A 21,309-nucleotide genomic window follows, 5' to 3' on the forward strand; every position below is an offset into this window, starting at 1 on the left:
TCACAAACAATCCTCTTCCTGAGTTGGCTTTTGTTTCCTCCATAGTCTGAGCTCTGTTGTGCTTTACAATGTACATGTTTTCTATAATAAAAGCCCACACCCAGAGTCTATGAATGGTCATTTTATATTCATTCTCTTTTACTGTCTGTGATAATGTTTTCCCCTTAGCTCTTATTAGCAGTACCCAAATACATTCCCCCTCCTCTGTTAACTTCTTTCAGTGTTTCTCTTCCAAGAAGATATTAAAACACATGAAACTCACTCCCTGTTATCTACTACACTAGCACCAAAATGTCTGTACAGATGTCACCTTAGAGATAGGATATGGGAGTAAATTGATGAGAAATTGACTAACAGTCATGGTCAGTTATGAATGATATTGCTATCCCATTCGCTACAGCTCATTAGTTTCCAACAGAGTCCGCAGCTTTGTGGTTATTTCTAGTGGAACTGGTAAGTTTTAACATTTCTTTTGAAAGTATTGTTCATTTATTTATTTAGCATGGGGGTATCATGGCATGTATGTGAACAGCAGAAGAAGACCAGCAGGAGTCAGGTCTCAGGTCAGCAAGCTTCATCAGCTGAACCATCTTTATTTTTTTTTATTTTATTATGTATACAATATTCTGTCTGTGTGTATGCCTGCAGGCCAGAAGAGGGCACCAGACCTCATTCCAGATGGTTGTGAGCCACCATGTGGTTGCTGGGAATTGAACTCAGGACCCTTGGAAGAGCAGGCAACGCTCCCAACCACTGAGCTCTCTCCAGCCCCCTGAACCATCTTTATTTCCGGCCTGGAATTGACAAATTTTAAAACTGGGAAGAAAAGTCACAATCTGATCAAATATTATTCTGATCAACCGGTTGTACAAGTGGATTTAAAATATCAATTGCTTTGCTGTTGAATATACATTTTGAGCAACCAGGCTGTGCTCTAAAGAAAGACGCTTCTCCAAGACTCAGATACTATGCAATGATAATTAAACTTTATAGTATGAACTACTGTTTATCAAATATCCACTCAGTTTTGTGCCATGGGAAACATACTTTTTGGGAGGTTACTCTTCAACAAGAAGAAATGGGCAAAAAAGCAGCTGCAACTGACCTCCCAGAAAGTGCTTCCCCAGAAAGAGACAAATGAGTCTCACTTACGGATCTCATTTACAGATTTGTGATGATTCCTCTTGCCTTCATCATTTCAATAACTGCTGCTTCTCTCCTTATGCTTCCAGCTCAAGCACAGACATATGGATGGAAACAAAACTTTTCCCAGTGACTTCACCTTCGTGGGGCTCTTTACCCACAACAAAGCATCAGGATTCCTTTTCAGTGTTATTTGTGCCACGTTCTTCATGGCCATAATGGCTAATGGAATCATGATCTTTCTCATTCACATAGATCCTCACCTCCACACACCCATGTATTTCCTCCTCAGCCATCTCTCCTTCATTGACATGATGTATATCTCCACTATTGTGCCTAAGATACTGATAGATTACATTGTGGGCAAAGGGACCATCTCCTTTGCTGCCTGCACAGCCCAGTACTTTCTTTACATGGGCTTTGTAGGAGCCGAGTTCTTCCTGCTGGGACTTATGGCCTATGACCGCTATGTGGCCATCTGCAATCCACTCCGTTACCCTGTCCTCATGAGTCGGAGGGTCTGCTGGTTTATTTTGGCCAGCTCTTGGTTTGGTGGCTCTCTGGACAGTTTTCTCCTCACCCCCATCACCATGAGTCTCCCGTTCTGTGCCTCCCACAAGATCAACCACTTCTTCTGCGAGGCTCCCACGATGCTGAGGCTGGCCTGTGGTGACAAGGCCATGTATGAGATGGTGATGTACATCTGCTGTGTTGTGATGCTGTTGGTCCCCTTCTCCGTGGTGATCACGTCCTATGCACAGATACTTGTCACCGTCCAACAGATAAAGTCAGAAGAAGGGAGGAAGAAGGCTTTCGCCACTTGCTCTTCACATGTGATGGTGGTGACGTTGTTTTATGGGGCTGCTTTGTACACCTACATGCTTCCACAATCCTACCACACCCCACTCAAAGACAAAATCTTCTCAGCCTTTTACACTATCCTCACCCCCTTGCTGAATCCTGTTATTTATAGTCTGAGGAACAGAGATGTGGCCGGGGCTTTGAAGAGAGTGATAGCAAGACATAGAGGGACCTGCAGTGTGGAAAGAAAATAATTGTAAGAAACTAAAATGCCCGTGCCTGTCTGGGACGAAGTATGGATAATGGATAAATGCTACCGCAATTTTAAAAGCAATGCATCAGAAGTGTTTCCATCAAAGATAAGATGCTTGTGACACCTCATGTTTAAACAATGCTAACTTCCCCTCACTACCACTTATTTTCTTCTTCTTTATTTCCACTGACTTTAATTCATTCATGGGAAGTTTCTTATTGCAGTTTCTGTACATGGAGGTCCTGAAGTGTGTGTTCAAGGCTACATATTCAACCTTCAGTGACCTTATAAGAACCTGTAAATTAACGGCATTGTTTAATCTAGTCAATGGTAGAGTTTATGAAACTCTTATGAAGGTCAACATTTAAATGACAGTAACACATTATAGAGCTTCATAGGGAATACCTACAGATACTCAACAACAGAATTCATAAAATCCAAACATCCCTTTCTGGAATAGCAATTGAAAATTTTTCCTTTATCTGACTTGAAGGTGGAAAAATAAAGAACCACATTTATGGAGCAATTCAAGGATCAAATTACCATAGAGCAGGGGTTCTATTGTTTTTCTTAATCATTATATTGACATATGTAGAAGCAGATAGTTGAGAAAGAAATAGCTCATACAAGAGCAAGCTCTGCAACTGTGTCCCAGGTTCTTCTCTAAAACATTGGGACTCTTGGACTCTCAGTGTAGATGTTAGTGATCGGAGGGATAATGCCATCTTCTTCCCACTTCAAGAGCAATGCTGGATACAACCTGTTTCCTTCCCCCACAGGGCTGGCTTTTTTACTGGTTACACAAAATGAGAAAATAAATAGAACTCAGTTTTGCATTTGTAAGTTACAGCCAGCAAATCCTTTTTGGACATAATATCATTTCTGTTTTAAGAAATTAAAAGCTGGAAAAAGTATTTGGAGTGTACCCAGTCAGTAAAAACCACACCCCCATCCTCTTGTACCTACTCTGCACGGTTGAGTGCTGGGCTTTGTACCTGTTGGACGAAATCCAAGTTGCCTCCAGTGATGTCCCGCTGCTCTGACAATAGCGTGGGGACTAAACAGAGCCAGACTCCTGTTGTACTGAAATGCTGCTGGGTGTTAGATACAAAACTGTCAAACCGAGCAATCTTGGAGTTCTGTGCTGGACTAACCAGCGGGACTCAGGAAGCAGACCCAATTCTGTTTAACTGCACAGTTAAGCATCTTCAAGAAAAGAAGCAGCCTCTCAGAGACTCCATCTGGAGAACACTATGTACTTTAAACTTGTGAGGCAACATGTGGGAATGTAAAGTTCACCAGGGATTATGAAAATCAGAAGGGAGGTTTTTCAAAAAGCCAGGAGATGTGCCATGTGTCCCATCTATACCCTACTGGGCTAACACCCCCATGCTGGTGTGATGCTTACACACCTGTTCATTGCAGCACTGTTCACAGCAGCTAAGCTGTGGAGCCAAGCAGCATCCACAACAGAGGAATGGAGAAGGAAAACATGGCAGATACACACAATGAGATTTTTTTTTCTTTTAAAAGAAGAATGGAGTTATGTTGTTTTTGGTAAAATGAGAAAACCATACTAAGTGAATCCAGAAAGTGTTAGAAAGAGAAATTATGTTTTCTCCTTTGTAGTTTCTATTTTGTTTACTGATACACAAAATCATATGTGTGAATATACATATACATATATGCAAAAATTGCTACTGCAAGTGATTTTCAATCTAGGAGATGGCATTCAAGCAGTCTAATAAATGAGAAAGAATAGAGAGGGCTGATGCATGGCAGCTGTGTATCAATTTCTGGTATATGCTTGTATTAGGAAGAGTTCCTTACTGACCAGAATCAGTGAAGAGGGTTTGTGTGTGTGTGTGTGTGTGTATGTGCGTGTGTGTGTTGGTATTATAGAAAGAGAGTTCATTAGCTAGCTTTGGTTATTGGGGTTGACAGCCCAAAGTAACAGAAAACAGAAAATTATTTTAAAAGTAAATAATTCAGGCTGTTTTTTGTCTCATTCCTGTCAAGCTTTGGCCTCTTTGACAAAGGCCACATACTGTTGGGAACTGTTTCAAAGATGTCTCAAGGTATCAGCTCAGGTAAAAGACACAAAAACCAAGAACTAGGAACTATAGAATTGGCTGTCTTGACAGATGCTTCTCGTGTGGAACTAGCCGTAGGGACCATTACAGAACAAGTTGGACTCCATCAGTGTGCAAGGCAATGGTCATGAACTATACCACTCTGGAGAGTGAGATCACCATATCCAGATCCCACGTTACAACACCGGGAGAGAATCAGCATATAGAGAGGGAACCAGTCCAGATCTGCACAGAAGATGTGCATTCTTCTCCTTCACTCCACAGCCATCAACTGTCAACCCAGCCTCAGCTAGGGGTAGGGCCTTGGGAGCACCTCCCCCATCCGTGCTGGCATTCCTCTAGGACAATCTTGTGCAGGTAGCCACAGCTGCTGTGACTTGACATCAGCCACATCATGTTGAGAAGACAGCATTTCACGGCACCTCTCCTCATTTAATGAATGTTGTATCCTTTCTATCCACTCTTTCATGATGTTCCTGAGCCTTGGGAGAGGGGAGGTTGATGTAGATGACCTGTATACCTGAGCACTCACAGTCTCTTATTTTCAGCACTTTGACCAGTTCTCAGTCATTTACCATAAAAATAGTCTCTGTAAGAAGAAATGGGGTGGCTCCTACTTAATCTTTACTTTGTACTAAAAATCAACCATCAAAACAAATGATAGACAGACAGACAGATAGATAGATGATAAATAGATAGATGATAGAGATAGATAGATGATAGATAGATAGATATGATAGATGAAGGAGGAGGAGGAGAGAAGAAGAGGAAGAGGAAGAGAAAGAAGAAGAAGATGAAGAAGAAGATGAAGAAGAAGATGAAGAAGAAGATGAAGAAGAAGAAGAAGAAGAAGAAGAAGAAGAAGAAGAAGAAGAAGAAGAAGAAGAAGAAGAAATCGAAGGTAATCGGATAGAAAATGGCTTCTGCTCTGCTTGCTTGTTCAAAAACCATATGAGAAGATAGCAAACTTGTTAAATAGCCATCTCTATGGACCTCTATGGAATAACAAAGACCCTACTTTACAATATGAGGAGAAAATTACTGTACAGAGAGGGAGCCAGTCCAGCTCTGCATAGGAGATGCACCTTCTTCCCAAAGCTATCTCAAATGGAGGCCGGTATCCACATGAAAAACTAAGTCAGTTTTTCTAGAAACTATGTAAGTTTTCTAATAGTATATTTTATCCAATAAGTCACTGGAAGTTATCATCCAAGAATTGTAGAAGTTTAGAAAGTTGGGTGGACCTGGTCATGACAAAAGTTTGCTCATAAAACTAGGGTTGAGCTTATGAGTATTTAGGAGAGGACACTGTGGCTAATATTTATTGAACATGAAAAGTAATCAGAAGAAAATTAGATAAATTTTAGCTTTTCCCCTTGGAGATATGGTAGTATACTATTTGGTACTCCATGTTCTAAATTAGCTTCTATACTGGTTGCTAATTCATTGTTTTTGCACAGGAGGGAAATAGGTGGTTTATTCTCAGAGAATAAAACATTTCACCCCAAATGTTTCTTGTCAGAGTTCAAGTTTTTCAGATGCTGCGGACCTCTGAGGACAGGAATGGCTCTAAATAGCTGCTTTTCATAATAAGAAATTTACATCTGCATTAGTAAGGTGAAGAAAGATGGGCGCCTCTTATCACCACCTCTTCCCCTGTGCAGCAAGGGGCTGCTGTAGCCCACACAGATATTACCAGTGGGCTGTTACATGGACCTTCACTTTCTTACTGTACGCATTCTCCACAGAACTCCATAGCCCATCTCCTTTATCCAGAGATTTAAGGCATCCCTTTGCTCAAATCTACATAAAGTTAAATGACCTTTTCACCACTGCTTAGGGTGCACTAGTCTTGTAATAGAGTATGTAGACTTTTTTTTCTTTCCAATTGAATTTTTTTTATTGAAAGAAAAAAAAGAAATTCCCGCCTCCTCCCAGCCTCCCATTTCCCTCCCCCTCCTCCCACTCTTCTCCTCCTCCCTCCACTCCTCTCCCTCTCCCTCTCCAGTCCAAAGAGCAGTCAGGGTTCCCTGCCCTGTGGAAAGTCCAAGGTTCTCCCCCCTCCATCCAGGTCTAGGAAGGTGAACATCCATACTGGCTAGGCTCCCACAAAGCCAGAACATGAAGTAGGATTAAAATCCAGTGCCATTGTCTTTGGCTTCTCATCAGCCCTCATTGTCCGCCATGTTCAGAGAGTCCGGTTTTATCCCATGCTTTTTCAGTCCCAGTCCAGCTGGCCTTGGTGAGCTCCCAATAGATCAGCCCCACTGTCTCAGTGGGTGGGTGCACCCCTCGTGGTCCTGACTTCCTTGCTCATGTTCTCCCTCCTTCTGCTCTTCATTGGGACCTTGGGAGCTCAGTCCGATGCTCCAGTGTGGGTCTCTGTCTCTATCTCCATCCATCGCCAGATGAAGGTTCTATGGTGATATGCAAGATATTCATCAGTACGGCTATAGGATAGGGTCATTTCAGGTTCCCTATCCTCAGCTGCCCAAGGAGCTAACTGGGGACATCATCCTGGGCACCTGGGAGCCCCTCTAGGTTCAAGTCTCTTGCCAACCCTAAGATGGCTCCCTTAAATAAGTTATGTGATTCCCTGCTCCTCTATCCAACCGTCCTTTCTCCCAATCATCCCGTTTACCCAAGTTCCCCCCATCCCCCCTTCGTACTTTTCTCTCCCCATCTCCTCTTACCCCCATGGCACCCCCCCCAAGTTCCCAATTTTTTGCCCTGCAATCTTGTCTACTTGCCATTCCCAGGATAAGAACTATATGTTTTTCTTTGGGTTCACCTTCTTATTTAGCTTCTTTAGGATCACAGATTATAGACTCAATGACCATTATTTGTGGCTAGAAAACAATTATGAGTGAGTACATCCCATGTTCCTCTTTTTGGGTCTGGGATACCTCACTCAGGATAGTGTTTTCTATTTCCATCCATTTGCATGCAAAATTCGAGAAGTCATTGTTTTTTTACCGCTGAGTAGTACTCTAATGTGTATATATTCCACACTTTCTTCATCCATTCTTCTATTGAAGGACATCTAGGTTGTTTCCAGGTTCTGGCTATAACAAATAATGCTGCTATGAACATAGTTGAAAAATGCTTTTGTCATATGATAGGGTATCTCTTGGGTATATTCCCAAGAGTGGTATTGCTGGGTCCAGGGGTAGGTTGATCCCGAATTTCCTGAGAAACCGCCACACTGATTTCCAAAGTGGTGGCACAAGATTGCATTCCCACCAGCAATGGATGAGGGTACCCCTTCCTCCACAACCTCTCCAGCAAAGGCTATCATTGGTGTTTTTGATTTTAGCCATTCTGACAGGTGTAAGATGATATCTCAAAGTTATTTTGATTTGCATTTCCCTGATTGCTAAGGAGGTAGAGCATGATCTTAAGTGTCTTTTGGCCATTTGAACTTCTTCTTTTGAGAATTCTCTGTTCAGTTCCGTGCCCCATTTTTTAATTGTGTTAATTAGCATTTTAAAGTCTAGTTTCTTGAGTTCTTTATATATTTTGGAGATCAGACCTTTTTGTGTTGCAGGGTTGGTGACGATCTTCTCCCAGTCAATAGGTTGCCTTTTTGTCTTAGTGACAGTGTCCTTTGCTTTACAGAAGCTTCTCAGTTTCAGGAGGTCCCATTTATTCAATGTTTCCCTTAATGTCTGTGCTGCTGGAGTTATACATAGGAAGCGATCTCCTGTGCCCATCTGTTGTAGTGTACTTCCCACTTTCTCTTCTATCAGTTTCAGTGTGTGCACATTGATATTGAGGTCTTTGATCCATTGGGACTTGAGTTTTGTGCATGGTGATAGATATGGGTCTATTTTCATTCTTCTACAGGTTGACATCCAGTTGTGCCAGCACCATTTGTTGAAGATGCTTTCTTTCTTCCATTGTATGCTTTTAGCTCCTTTATCAAAAATGAGGTGTTCATAGGTTTGTGGGTTAAAATTCGGGTCTTCTATACGATTCCATTGGTCGACTTCTCTGTTTTTATGCCAGTACCACACTGTTTTCATCACTGTAGCTCTGTAATAGAGTTTGAAGTCAGGGGTGGTAATGCCTCCAGACAATCCTTTATTGTATAGGATTGTTTTGGCTATCCTGGTTTTTTTGTTTTTCCATATAAAGTTGATTATTGTCCTGTCAAGATCTGTGAAGAATTTTGATGGGACCTTGATGGGGATTGCATTGAATCTATAAATTGCCTTTGGTAGAATTGCCATTTTTACTATGTTGATCCTCCCAATCCAAGAGCAAGGGAGGTCCATCCATTTTCTGGTATCCTCTTCAATTTCTTTCTTCAATGCCTTAAAGTTCTTGTCAAATAGATCTTTCACTTCCTTGGTTAGAGTTACCCCAAGATATTTTATGGTATTTGTGGCTATCGTGAAAGGTGATGCTTCTCTGATTTCCCTCTCTGCTTCCATATCCTTTGTGTATAGGAGGGCGATTGATTTTTTTGGAGTTGATCTTGTATCCTGCCACATTACTAAAGGTGTTTATCAGATGTAGGAGTTCTTTGATGGAGTTCTTGGAGTCGCTTATGTACACTATCATATCATCTGCAAATAAAGAAAGTTTAACTTCTTCCTTTCCAATTCGAATCCCCTTGATCCCCTTATGTTGTCTTATTGATATTGCTAAAACTTCAAGCACTATATTGAAGAGGTATGGAGAGAGTGGACAGCCCTGTTGTGTTCCTGATTTTAGTGGGATGGGTTTCAGTTTTTCTCCATTTAGTTTGATGTTAGCTGTCGGCTTGCTGTAAATAGCTTTTATTATATTTAGGTATGACCCTTGTATCCCTAATCTCTCCAAGATTTTTATCATAAAGGGATGTTGAATTTTGTCAAAAGCTTTTTCAGCATCCAATGAAATGATCATATGATTTTTTTCTTTCAGTTTATTTATATGATGGATTACATTGAGAGATTTTCATATGTTGAACCAGCCCTGAATCTCTGGGATGAAGCCTACTTGATCATAATGGATAATTTTTCTAATGTGTGGTTTTGGTATCAGAGTAACTGTAGCTTCATAAAAGGAATTTGGCAATGACTCTTCTGTTTCTATATTGTGAAATACATTAAGGAGTATAGGTATTAGGTCTTCTTGGTAGTTCTGGTAGAATTGTGCATTGAAGCCATCCGGTCCTGGGCTTTTCTTGGTAGGGAGGTTTTTGATAACAGTTTCTAATTCTTTGCGACTAACAGGTCTATTTAGATTGTTCACCTGCTCCTGGTTATCTTTGGTATATGGTATTTATCTAAAAAAGTGTCCATTTCTTTTACATGTTCCAGTTTTGTGGCATATAGGCTTTTGTAGTAAGATCTAATGATTCTCTGAATTTCCTCTGTGTCTGTGATTATGTCCCCCTTTTCATTTCTGATCTCATTAATTTGCATATTCTCTCTCTGCCATTTGATTAGTTTGGATAGGGGTTAATCAATCTTGTTGATTTTCTCCAGGAACCAGCTTTTTGTTTCATTGATTCTTTGGACTGTTTTCTGTGTTTCTATTTTATTGATTTCAGCCCTCAGTTAGATTATTTCCAATCTTCTACTCCTCTTGATGAGTCTGCTTCTTTTTTTTTCTAGAGCTTTCAGGTGGGTTGTTAAGTCTCCAATGTGTGCTTTCTCCGTTTTCTTTAAGTGGGTACTTAGTGCTATGAGCTTTCCTTGTAGGACTGCTTTCATAGTGTCCCATAAGTTTGAGTATGTTGTTTCTTTATTTTCATTGAATTCAAGGAAGACTTTAATTTCATCCTTTATTTCTTCCTTGATCCAGGTGTGGTTCAGTAGTTGACTGTTCAGTTTCCATGAGTTTGTAGACTTTCTGGGGGTAGTATTGTTGTTGAATTCTAACTTTAATCCATGGTGATCTGATAAGACACAGGTGGTTACTAATATTATTTTGTGACTCTGGAAGCTTGCTTTGTTACCGAGTATGTGGTCAATTTTTGAGAAGGTTCCATGAGCTGCAGAGAAGAAGGTATATTCTTTCCTATTTGGGTGGAATGTTCAATAGATGTCTGTTAAGTCCATTTGATTCATTACCTCCATTAATTCTCTTATTTCTCTGTTAGGTTTCTGTCTGATTGACCTGTCCATTGGTGAGAGAGGAGTGTTGAAGTCTCCTACTATTAGTGTGTGCGGTTTGATGGCTGCCTTAATTTTTAGTAATGTTTCTTTTATGTACGTGGGTGCTTTTATATTAGGGGCATAGATATTCAGGATTGAGACTTCATCCTGATGAATTGTTCCTGTTATGAGTATAAAATGCCCCTCTCCATCTCTTCTGATTGATTTAAGTTTGAAGTCAACTTTGTTAGAAATTAGTATGGCCACACCTGCTTGTTTCTTAGGTCCATTTGCTTGATAAGCTTTTCCCCAGCCCTTTACCCTGAGTAGGTGCCTGTCTTTGTGGTTGAGGTGTGTTTCTTGTAAACAGCAGAATGTTGGATCCTGTTTTCGTATCCAATCTCTTAGCCTGTGCCTTTTTATAGGTGAGTTGAGTCCATTGACATTAAGTGATATTAATGACCAGTGGTTGTTAACTATGGTCACTTTTTTAGTAGTAGAGTTTGTGTGTTTCCCTTCTTTGAGTTGTGCTGGTGAAGGGTCTCTAGATGTCTGAGTTATTGCAGCCATTATTGGACTCCTTGGTTTGTGATTTTCCTTCTATTACTTTCTGTAAGGCTGGATTTGTGGCTATGGGTTGGGATTTTTTTGGGTTTTTTTTTTTTGGTTTTTTGAGACAGGGTTTCTCTGTGGTTTTGGAGCCTGTCCTGGAACTAGCTCTGTAGACCAGGCTGGTCTCAAACTCACAGAGATCTGCCTGCCTCTGCCTCCCAAGTGCTGGGATTAAAGGCGTGCGCCACCACCGCCCAGCCTATGTATTGTTTAAATTTGTTTTTATCCTGAAAAATTTTGTTTTCTCCATTTATAGTGAATGAAAGCTTGGCTGGGCTTGCATCCATGGTGTCTTAGTTTCTGCAGTACATCTATCCAGGACCTTCTGGCTTTCATGGTTTCCATAGAGAAGTCAGGTGTAAGTCTGATAGGTTTACCTTTATAAGTAACTTTGCCCTTTTCCTTTGCAGCTCTTAATATTCTTTCTTTATTCTGTATGTTTTGTGTTTTGATTATTATATGGCAAGGGGTTGATTTTTGTTTTTGTTTTTGTTTTTGTTTGATCCAGCCTATTCGGTGTTCTGTATGCTTCTTGAACCTTCATAGGTACATCTTTCTTTAGGTTGGGAAAGTTTTCTTCTATAATTTTATTAAATATATTTTCTGGACCGTTGAGCTGCACTTCTTCTCCTTCTTCTACTCCTATTATTCTTAGGTTTGGTCTTTTTATTGTGTCCCATATTTCCTGAATGTTTTGTGATGAGAGTTTGTTGGACTTGCTGTTATGTTTGATCAGTGTGTTTATTTTCTCTGTGTTATCTTCAGAATCTGAGATTCTTTCTTCTATCTCTTGTATTCTGCTGGTCATGCTTGTTTCTGTAGTCTCTATGCGTTTACCTAGATTTTCCATGTCCAGCCGGCCCTCTGTTTGTGTTTTCTTCCTTGTCTCCAATTCAGTTTTCAAGTCTTGAACTGTTTCCATTATCTGTTTGATTGTTTTTCCTTGGTTTCCTAGGGTATCATTCACTGCTTTATTCAATTCTTCAAACTTTCTGTTATACTTCTCATCCATTTCTATAAGGGCATTTTTTACATGTTGTTTAAGGACGTCAATCACTTTCATAAAGTCCATTTTTTTCTACTTCTTGATTAAGGTGTTCATGTCCTTTTGTTGTGAGGTTGCTGGGTTCTGGTGGTTTCATGTTGTTTTTCAGATTGTTGGGTGAATTCTTGCATTGGCGCCTGCCCATCTCTTCCTCCGAATGCTCCCCTAAGGATCTTCTTTTACAGGATCAGGTCTCCTTGCCCACTGATGTACCTTCACAGTGATGGCACTCTCCCGTGATGGCTCTTTAGGTGCCCCAGTGCTGGCTCTCCTGGTGCCAGGATCAGATCTCTGTGCTGGTTGGGTAGCTCATAAACAAAGTGCCTACCTTGCTTGCTGCAGGCAGGCTATTGAAACAAAGGAATTCCTGCCCGCCCAGCTGCCCTCCGGATTTGATCCCAGTGCCCAGACAGGCTGAGCTGGGTGATGTTATGTGCCCAAAGACGGCAGGGAGGCAGAAGTGGGGAGGGTTCTGGATGCACGCTGGGTGGGACAGAAAGAGAGAGGCAGTATGCAGAAGTATAGGCCCTGCAGGAAGAAGTTCCTTGTCCTGGGCTGCTGCCGTGGGTCAGAAACTCACTCACCCCAGAGATGGATCTCCTGGTGCCCAGATCAGATCTCTGTGCTGGTTGGGTAGCTCATAAACAAAGCAACTACCTTGCTTGCTGCAGGCAGGCCATTGAAACAATGGAATTTCCACCTGCCTGGCTGCCCTCCGGATTCGATCCCAGCACCCAGACAGGCTGAGCTCTAGACTTTTTTTTTTAACTGTTGTCTACTGCCAGTTGATTTCATGGACCAAAATTATTTAACCTTCAATGGAAAAAATAGTTCATTTAAAACATAAAATACCCTGCAGTGTATTTCTGTGAGTCCTGCAGTTCCATTCTTGCCAGGGTAAACAGCCTATTGAACCAAGGCTGTTAGGGGGAATGACCTTTTCTAAGTGAGATGACTAGCTGGCTATTTGTCTTTACATAGAGGTAAACATCCTCCATTGTTTAAGTCCTAACTCCTAAGAGTCCTCTCAAAGGACTATGTAGTTTAAATAATTATTGCTGTAGAAATCTACATGGGAATTTTCTTTCTCTTCTCAGTCATCATATGAGAACTTTTGCACCACTGTAGACCCCTGCAATGATCTGACATGTCAGGCACTCATTCCTCTGTGAGCCTTTTCGTCATGCCTGAAGAAATAAGACGTATCAGACTTCAGTGTGTAGGACCGTGAAAATCTTAGGAGTTTGTGATTCTAGTAAAAATGAACTAGTGAAATGTGTATCTTGTGTTCACAGAAGCATCATCAAGGAATGGGGAAAGCACATGATAAGCATGTGTGATTATAGCCTGTTACTCTCTATAGCCCTTGCTCTGACCTTTAATATCTAGGGGAGAATGGAAGGATTGTAGCCTGACAATATCATAAACACTGCAGAACTCTAGAACACCAGCCTAATGGAAGAAGTGGCAGAGAGCAAACCAGAGAAATCAAATGCCTAATTGACTCTGAAATTGAAATTTGAAATTTGTGCCTTGGCAATGCTGAAGCATGCATGGGCAGACTGTATATGATGGTTCTGTTGAACTTGTCCATATTGGGCTTCATGTCTAAGTTGATGAGGATGACTGAATAGGTCTCTTCCTCAAGAGGGCACCAGATCTCATAACAGATGGTTGTGAGCCACCATGTGGTTGTTGTGAATTAAACTCAGGACCTTTGGAAGAGTAGGCAGTGCCCTTAACCACTGAGCAATCTCTCCAGATGGCATTGGTAGTTCAGTGGTAGAAATGGCTCTAGGGTCTTAGAATTTGACCAGACTGGAACTTCTTAGAGATCTGCTTTTTATTCCCTCTGGAAAGCTGTGTTGATTCACATTATCCACTGCAGGATATACTTTCAATTAACTTTATGGCTATATGCACAGGAAATCTATATTTCTCATTCACATCTTCCCATGGCAAGTACCAAGAGCCTGACACTGTCAATGGGTGTTAGCATGTGACTCCTCTCCTTTCATGCATGTTCCTTCTAACATACATGTGAACACACCTCCAGAGAACATTTACAGTTGTTTTTATCTTAACTCATCAGTGGTGATGGCCAAGGAAAAACATAATGAAGAAAATGTAGATTAAATGTTAAAGATTCTATGTAAGAATAAAATTATTTTGTAGTGTTCTTATAGAATATTTTTAATGCTTAGTTTTAAGTTATAATTTTTCTTTTCTTTTTTTAATTAAAGACCATCATTTATTGTTTATAAAAATTGCCCCAATATACAGAAAAAATTCCTAATTATGGTAACTAAAAATTCCCACCCCCTCATGTCCACAATATCCAATCTAGATTGGTTTAATCTTGAAATGTAATCCAATAAGGCTGAAGACTAAACACTTCAGGTCCTAGACAAGATAATAAAACACTCGTAAGCCTTCCGGATCCTTAGATTGGTTGACATCAATAAGGGAACCAATTTTTGATGTTGTAAAAGAAATGTGTTCATCACCAATGACAATTTCAAGCTCCTGCCGGCCTACTCGGTCAGGAGGGTGCCACAGAGCATCGTCTTCTTTGGTGATCTCACTGTCATCAATGATTCTCTTCAATTCCTCCATCACACTTTTATGTACATAAGCCTCCTTTCTGATCATGACATCATTCTTGTAATTGCTGTTGTTGGCATATTGCAGTTTTCCATCAGGTCGGAATTCAAACTCCAGGAACTCATGACTGAACTTGCCTTTGTGACCCACGTTGTAACGCAGGTAAAAGTCACTCTCCATAGTTTACAAGGGAAATCAAAACCGAACTTTAGGAACAGATCACACTACTATGATTGGCGCCCTATTGGCGCTCGGAAATGACCAAGTTATAATTTTTCTAAGACCATAAATTAACTGAGTATGAACCTCTTTTTCAATTTTGGGGGAAACCTTCTTGTGTGTTTGGAAGTTTTCTCAAGATTGCAAATTCTTGTCCTTTTAGGACCAATGGGACAATACCCCTTTCTGTCCAGGGATCTTGATTCCCCAGATCATCTGACATTGACCATCTCTCATAGAAAAATAACCTATAATGACTCAAAGTGGAATCTTTCTGATGACCTTACTCAGGACAGTATAATAATGAATGTTTTCTGTGTTGTGTCATGAAACTTCATTGACCAAAATTGACCTGTAGAGTGTAGGATATAGAATGCATCATTCAACTTCACCTGGCTTCTGAATTCCTTTCTTCAAGGTTCTTGAATTCACTAACCATTGAAAATAAAACAAATTCCAACTCCAATATTTTTAAATTTTTTGAGATTTATTTTTTATATGTATCAATGTTTAGATTGTATGCATGTCAGTGCACTGTGCACAATGCTGTGCCTAAGCAGGCCAGAAGAGAGGGCACTGGATCCCAAAGCTGGTGTTAGAAGGCTAGGAACTGAACTCAGTTCCTCTAGAATAACACTAAGTGTTCTTAATCATAGAGCCATCTCTCCAGTCCCTCAAATTCTATTATAGTAGTACCCAAAATATTATACATTATTTAATTTGAGGTAACATTTTTTTCAGATTGGAAAGCTTTTTTCTTAAGTTTAAAAAAATAATAAACATTGCCTTAAATATGTGAGAAATCAGTCAATGCATAAAGACTAAATGTTTCAGTTAAAAGTAAAGAATGCCGGAGTAGGTTCAAAATGCATAACAAACAAGGCAAAGTTCTGATATGTGCCATTTAGAAGATATATGTTAAAATACAATCATATAAAAAGGTTGAAATCAAAGGAGAGCAGAAACATCATAAGCAGGCATATGCTAAAATAAAGCTGGCACAGGGCATAATTATATCTCAGATAGGATGGCCTTTGAGGCCTAAAATGCTTGCTTTGGGGGGATAAAGAAAAGTTCACTACACACCAATAAAGGTTGAATTATTATTATTTTTAGTTTTTTGAGACAGGGTTTCTCTGTAGCTTTGGTTCCTGTCCTGGGAACTAGCTCTTGTAGACCAGGCTGGCCTCGAACTCACAGAGATCCACCTGCCTCTGCCTCCTGAGTGCTGGGATTAAAGGTGTGCACCACCACCACCCAGCTGAATTTTCTATCAGTAACACTTCTAACTTGGAAAGCATCTTACAGTCAGCTTCCAAGTATACAGAGGAAAAATTGACCCAACTACAGACAAATTGATAGATCCTTCATGTAATAGGAGAGTTTACTCTCTTGCTCTCTTAGTGACTGAGAAGACAAGCAGGTAAAGAAATTAGTAATAATGGAGAAGGTTCTGGTAGCACAATTGCCAGTCCAGTCTGAGAAATATATGGAGGACACCCCCAACATGGGAGAATTTACATTATTTTCAAGCACACCAAGACACTAGTCAAACGCTAGACACCCGTCATAGTGCTGGCGTAACTGGATATCCACATGTAGAAGAATAAAAATAGATCCATATCCATTAGCATGCACAGAATCAAGTCCAAATAGATCACAGACCTCACTATAAAACCAACCACACTGAACCTCATAGAAGAGAAAATGGGAAGTACACTTGAACGCATGGCACAGGAGACCACTTCCTAAATATAACCCCAGTAGCACAGACACTGAGAGAAACAATTAATAAATGGGACCTCCTGAAACTGAGAGACTTATGCAAAGCAAAGGACACAGTCAACAAGACAAAATGGCAGCCTACAGAAAGGGAAAAGATCTTCAGTAAGCCCACATCAAACAGAGGTCTGATCTCCAAAATATACAAAGAACTCAAGAAATTGGTCATCAAAAGAACAAATTATGCAATAAAAAAATGGGGTACAGACCTAAACAGAGACCTCTCAACAGATGTATCTCAAATGACTGAAGGACACTTAAGGAAATGTTCAACAGCCTTAGCCATCAAAGAAGTGCAAATCAAATAATTCTTTATAGGTCATTTGAGATCCATCTTTATATGAAAATATGGTGTTGTCAGGAAAGGAGGTGTCTGTATGTTTCCCACATAGGTTCCACTTTCCCTTTATCATTGGTATGGGGGAAATGAATATTTTCTTTTTTCACTGTGATAGACCCATTGCATTTTAGGGAATTTTATATTACTATTGTGTATGTGTTTGTATTTGCATGTGAGTGCGTACATGCATGTGTGTGCATGCGTGTGTGCACACATGAGTGTGATATGTTTGCTCTCATCATTCTCTAGGTGCAGAAAGAGTAGAAATGAGCGCACCCACGCCTGTGTGACGCTAAGTTAAAGAGCCAGGATAGGAATGGAAATGCACGGCTCCGGTGCACTGTGTTATTCATTACTCAGCTATTATCAGACATCATTGATTACCCTCCAAAGGAACTCCTGAATCCCTACAAATACTTAGGCTTCCTTGAGCCCATATAAACCCTGTATGCTATCTGCAGTATATGATAGAGGCCGTGACCACAAATCAAAACTGGAACTCGTACACTAAGGTCATGGAATTCATTACAATCATTATCTGGGAAAAAAAAAGCATTGAAAGCCCTGATGCTTGTGGTCAGGTCACATATCTGAGAGTTGGAACACACTGCTTAGGATACCCAGTGAATCTCTGCCAGGGCTATGCCACTTCTAAGCACATGCCTCAAAGCTGGCGAAAATGGGGGCATTCACTCACAGTATTCAAAAATTATTAATATGCACTTATCAAAGTGATGGCTTCCATAATGACATTTTTGTCCATGTACATCAAGCACTACATTCTGGCTATAGTCACTCTCTTACTATTTCCAAGCCCACTGTTCCTCTCTCTGCTCCTCTTGCTCTTCCAAACCAGTCTCCCCTTCTGTTTGTATACCATCTTTCTCTAAAGTAGGAATAGTAACTTAATTTCCTTTGTAATGTTTGCTGTTGTGTCCATTGTAGGCAATTTTGTCCATTTAGATAATGTTTGCTTAGGAGGAAGAGAAACTTACCAAATGACACCGGATTCCAACAGGAATATACACTTGTCAAGGTTGAATTAATGACCGTATGTAGTAATAGGAGCAGTGGGGCTGCATCCCCAACACCCCAGCCGCCTGCTAGCTTATGCCTCAAAATAATTACATGAACACTGTGTTCTTTTAAACACTGCTTGGCCCATTAACTCTAGCCCTTACAGGCTAATTCTCATATCCAGATCAACCCATCTCTAATAATCTGTGTAGCATCAGTCTTACCGGGAAAGATTCTAGCCTACATCCATCCTGGGTCTGAGCTTCATGTGTCTGGCTCTGAGAGGAGCTGCATGATTTCTGACCTCACTTCCTCTTCCTCCCAGCATTTTGTTCTGTTTACTCCACCCACCTATGTTCTTACCTATCAGGGCCAAGGCAGTTTATTTAACCAATGACCTTCCTCCATCAACCGTATGCTGAAAGGTGACCTGGTAAGGTGTCTGCCATACATCTAGATAAATATCCAGCTGCCCAGTATAATTCTCATGGCAACTCTTTTTTAAATTCAATCAAAATATACTTACATTCCTGGGGGCGGTAGCAATGCCTTTAATTCCAGCACTTATAAGGCAGAGGCAGGTGGATTTCTGTGATCTTAAGGCCATTCTGGTCTACATAGTGAGTTCCAGGACAGCCAGGTCTATAATAGAAGGACTCTGTCCCCCCAAAAAAAATATTTTATCATTTCCCTTCCTTCTATCCTTCCAATACCTCCAATGACCCTCCCACTGTTCCCTTTCAAATTAATGGACAATTTTCTTTAGTTATTATTGCTACATATACTAGACATGCTAATAAATACAATTTGCTGGCTTCATTTAGTGTTGCATTTGTGTAAATGTTTTAGGACTGACCGTTGGATCACACGCACACATGCACAAACACATGCAAGCACATGCACACACTAATAGCCTGCAGCTCTTCATCTAGGGGTAGGGGCCTGTGAGATTCGCCACTTCTGTATCAGCTTATCTACTGGTGTTAACAATGCTCAGGTCTTGTTTGGGCAGTCATATGCTTGATGTTTTATGGAGTAGCTCCCTGTCATTTTTTTTTAGAAGATACAGTCTCAAAGAAGACTTCCTGGTCCTCCAGCTCTTACAGTCTCAGTACCCTTCTTCCACAGTATTCACAGAGCCTTAAGGATGGGTGTTATATTGTAGTTGTATCAAGCCAGGATGAGCATCCCATGGTCCGTTGGTCTCTGCATTTTGACCAGTTGTGGTTTTCTGTAATTGTCTCTGTGTGCTGCAAAGAGAAACTTCCTTGGTGAGGGGTAAGAGTATAAGGGCAGACATTTATTTATTTATTTTTAATTTATTTGAGGGCAAATGTTTGGAATGCAGTTAGTAACCATACCTGTCTAGTAAAGTGGCAGCGTAGGTTCTCCTCTAAGATCTGCAACCTTGCTAACCATAGGTTTTTGGCTATGTTTCCAGTATAAGATGTAGTTTTCATCTGGCTGAGCAACTCAACAATTGTTGATGACCACAAAGATACCAGTGCCATGATCACACCTTTAAAGATATCTCGCTATGGTTCACAGACACTCACTTCACTGGTTTCTGCAGTCACCCAGATCATATACGCACATCTGGAACCAGGAACCACAGATGAAAGGGAACATGTGGCATTTGTCTTTCTGAGTCTGGGTCATCTCATTCAATTATATCTTCTAGTTCCGTTCATTTACCTGAAATTGCCATGATTTCATTTTTCTTTATGGCTCAATAATATTCCACTGGGTATATGTTTGTTATCCTTTCATCAGTTAGAGGGTATGTAAGCTAATTCCATGCCCTTGCTATTGTGAACGGAGCAGCAATGAACACAGCGGAGAGAGTACCTGTAGAATAGAATGCCCAGTCTTCTGCATGCATGTCAGATTTAGAATGTTACAGCTGGCTCATGCAGTAGATTCGTTTTAAGCTTTCTGGGGAATTCTCTGCACTGATTTCCCGAAGCGGCTGAACCCGTTTGCACTCCCAACAAAGAGTGGTTAAGGGCTCTTATTCCGCACACCCTTTATAGCATTTGCTCTCATTTGTTTTGCTGCTCTTAGTCATCTTGTCCAGGAAAAAGTGAACTCTTGAAGTAGACTTAATGTCCAGTTCCCTAATTTCTCAGGATGATGAACACTTCCTGAGATATTTCTTAGCCATTTTTATTTCTTCCTTTGAGATCCATATCTATTTTATTTAGTTAGTCTTTTCTCATATATTACATTCCAACCCCGGTTTCCCTTCCCTCTATTCCTCCCAGCCCACCCCCCAGCAACTCCCCTGTCCCCCAGATCCACTCCTCCTCCATTTCCCTTAAGAAAAGAGCATGCCTCCCTCAGGGATATCCCAGCAGGGATAGCCACCAAACACGGCATAACAAATTACAATAGGCCATACTCTCATATCAAAGTTGGATGAGGTAACCCAGTAGGAGAAAAAAGGTCCCCAAAGAGACAAAAGAATCGGAGACAACCCCCACTCCCACTATTAGGGGTCTCATAAAAACACCAAGTTACACAACCATAACATATATGCAGAAGACCTATCTCAGACCCATGCAAGCTCTAAGACAGAGATTGTCACTTGGATCTCTGTGAGCCACTGAGTCCTGCTTGACCGATTCTGTGGGCTGTGTACTTGTGTTTTGGATTCCTCTGGCTCCCATAATTCTTCCCTTCTTCTGAGGGGTTCCTCAAGCTCCCCCTGATGTTTGACTGTGTGTCTTTCTGCTTCTGTTCCCATTGGTTGCTGGATAAAGCTTCTCTGACGACAACTATGCTAGGCTTCAGTCTATGGCATAGCACAGCATCCTTAGGAATCAACTCATTGCCTTTATTTCCAGTTGTGTTTGGGCCTATCTGGCATCTCTGGGCTATCTAGCTCCTGGTTCCTGGCCATCCGGGCTGGTTCACACTCGTGGTGTGGCCCACAGGTTGGACCAGTCACTGGTTGGCCACCCCCACAAGTTCTGTGCCACTGTTTCTCTGGCACATCATGCAGGCAGGACAAATTGTAGATCTAAGGTCTTGCAGCTGGGTTGATGTCTTAGTACCAGCACTGGAAACCTTGCCTGGTTATGGAAGATGGCTGGCTGGTTCAGGCTCCATATACCCCACAACTAGGAGTCTTCACTAGGGTCACCCCCAAAGATTCCTGGGAGTATCCTTTGTATAGGTTTCCATATCATCCCTGGAATGTCCCCCAGTTCCAGTTGCCTCTCCCAGTACTCTCTTCCTCCATCCTTCCCCCCAGTCCCTTGCCTGATTCCCTCCTGTTCCCAGCCCCACCAGCCCCCAGTCCACCCATG

At 41.1% G+C, this 21,309-nt stretch overlaps 2 protein-coding genes across 2 annotated transcripts; one reads left to right on the plus strand and one right to left on the minus strand.

The window, feature by feature from the left end:
• Positions 1-1,247: 1,247 nt before the first annotated feature.
• Positions 1,248-2,198, plus strand: LOC121455322 (olfactory receptor 2T6-like). The gene has a single exon (XM_041662998.1). The coding sequence runs from the start codon at positions 1,248-1,250 to the stop codon at positions 2,196-2,198; it is 951 nt and encodes a 316-aa protein (XP_041518932.1).
• A 12,241-nt stretch (positions 2,199-14,439) lies between these two features.
• On the minus strand, positions 14,440-14,820 carry LOC121455413 (protein mago nashi homolog). The gene has a single exon (XM_041663075.1). The coding sequence runs from the start codon at positions 14,818-14,820 to the stop codon at positions 14,440-14,442; it is 381 nt and encodes a 126-aa protein (XP_041519009.1).
• Between the last annotated feature and the right edge of the window lie 6,489 nt (positions 14,821-21,309).

Source organism: Microtus oregoni, unplaced genomic scaffold (genome assembly GCF_018167655.1).
Source record: "Microtus oregoni isolate MIOR12 unplaced genomic scaffold, Mior012 000013F_ref0000133, whole genome shotgun sequence".
NCBI lineage: Eukaryota > Metazoa > Chordata > Mammalia > Rodentia > Cricetidae > Microtus > Microtus oregoni.

Bases quoted from the DNA above. Each gene is read 5' to 3' on its own strand.
- LOC121455322 (XM_041662998.1), top strand. From the start codon at position 1,248: ATGGATGGAAACAAAACTTTTCCCAGTGACTTCACCTTCGTGGGGCTC.
- LOC121455413 (XM_041663075.1), bottom strand. From the start codon at position 14,820: ATGGAGAGTGACTTTTACCTGCGTTACAACGTGGGTCACAAAGGCAAG.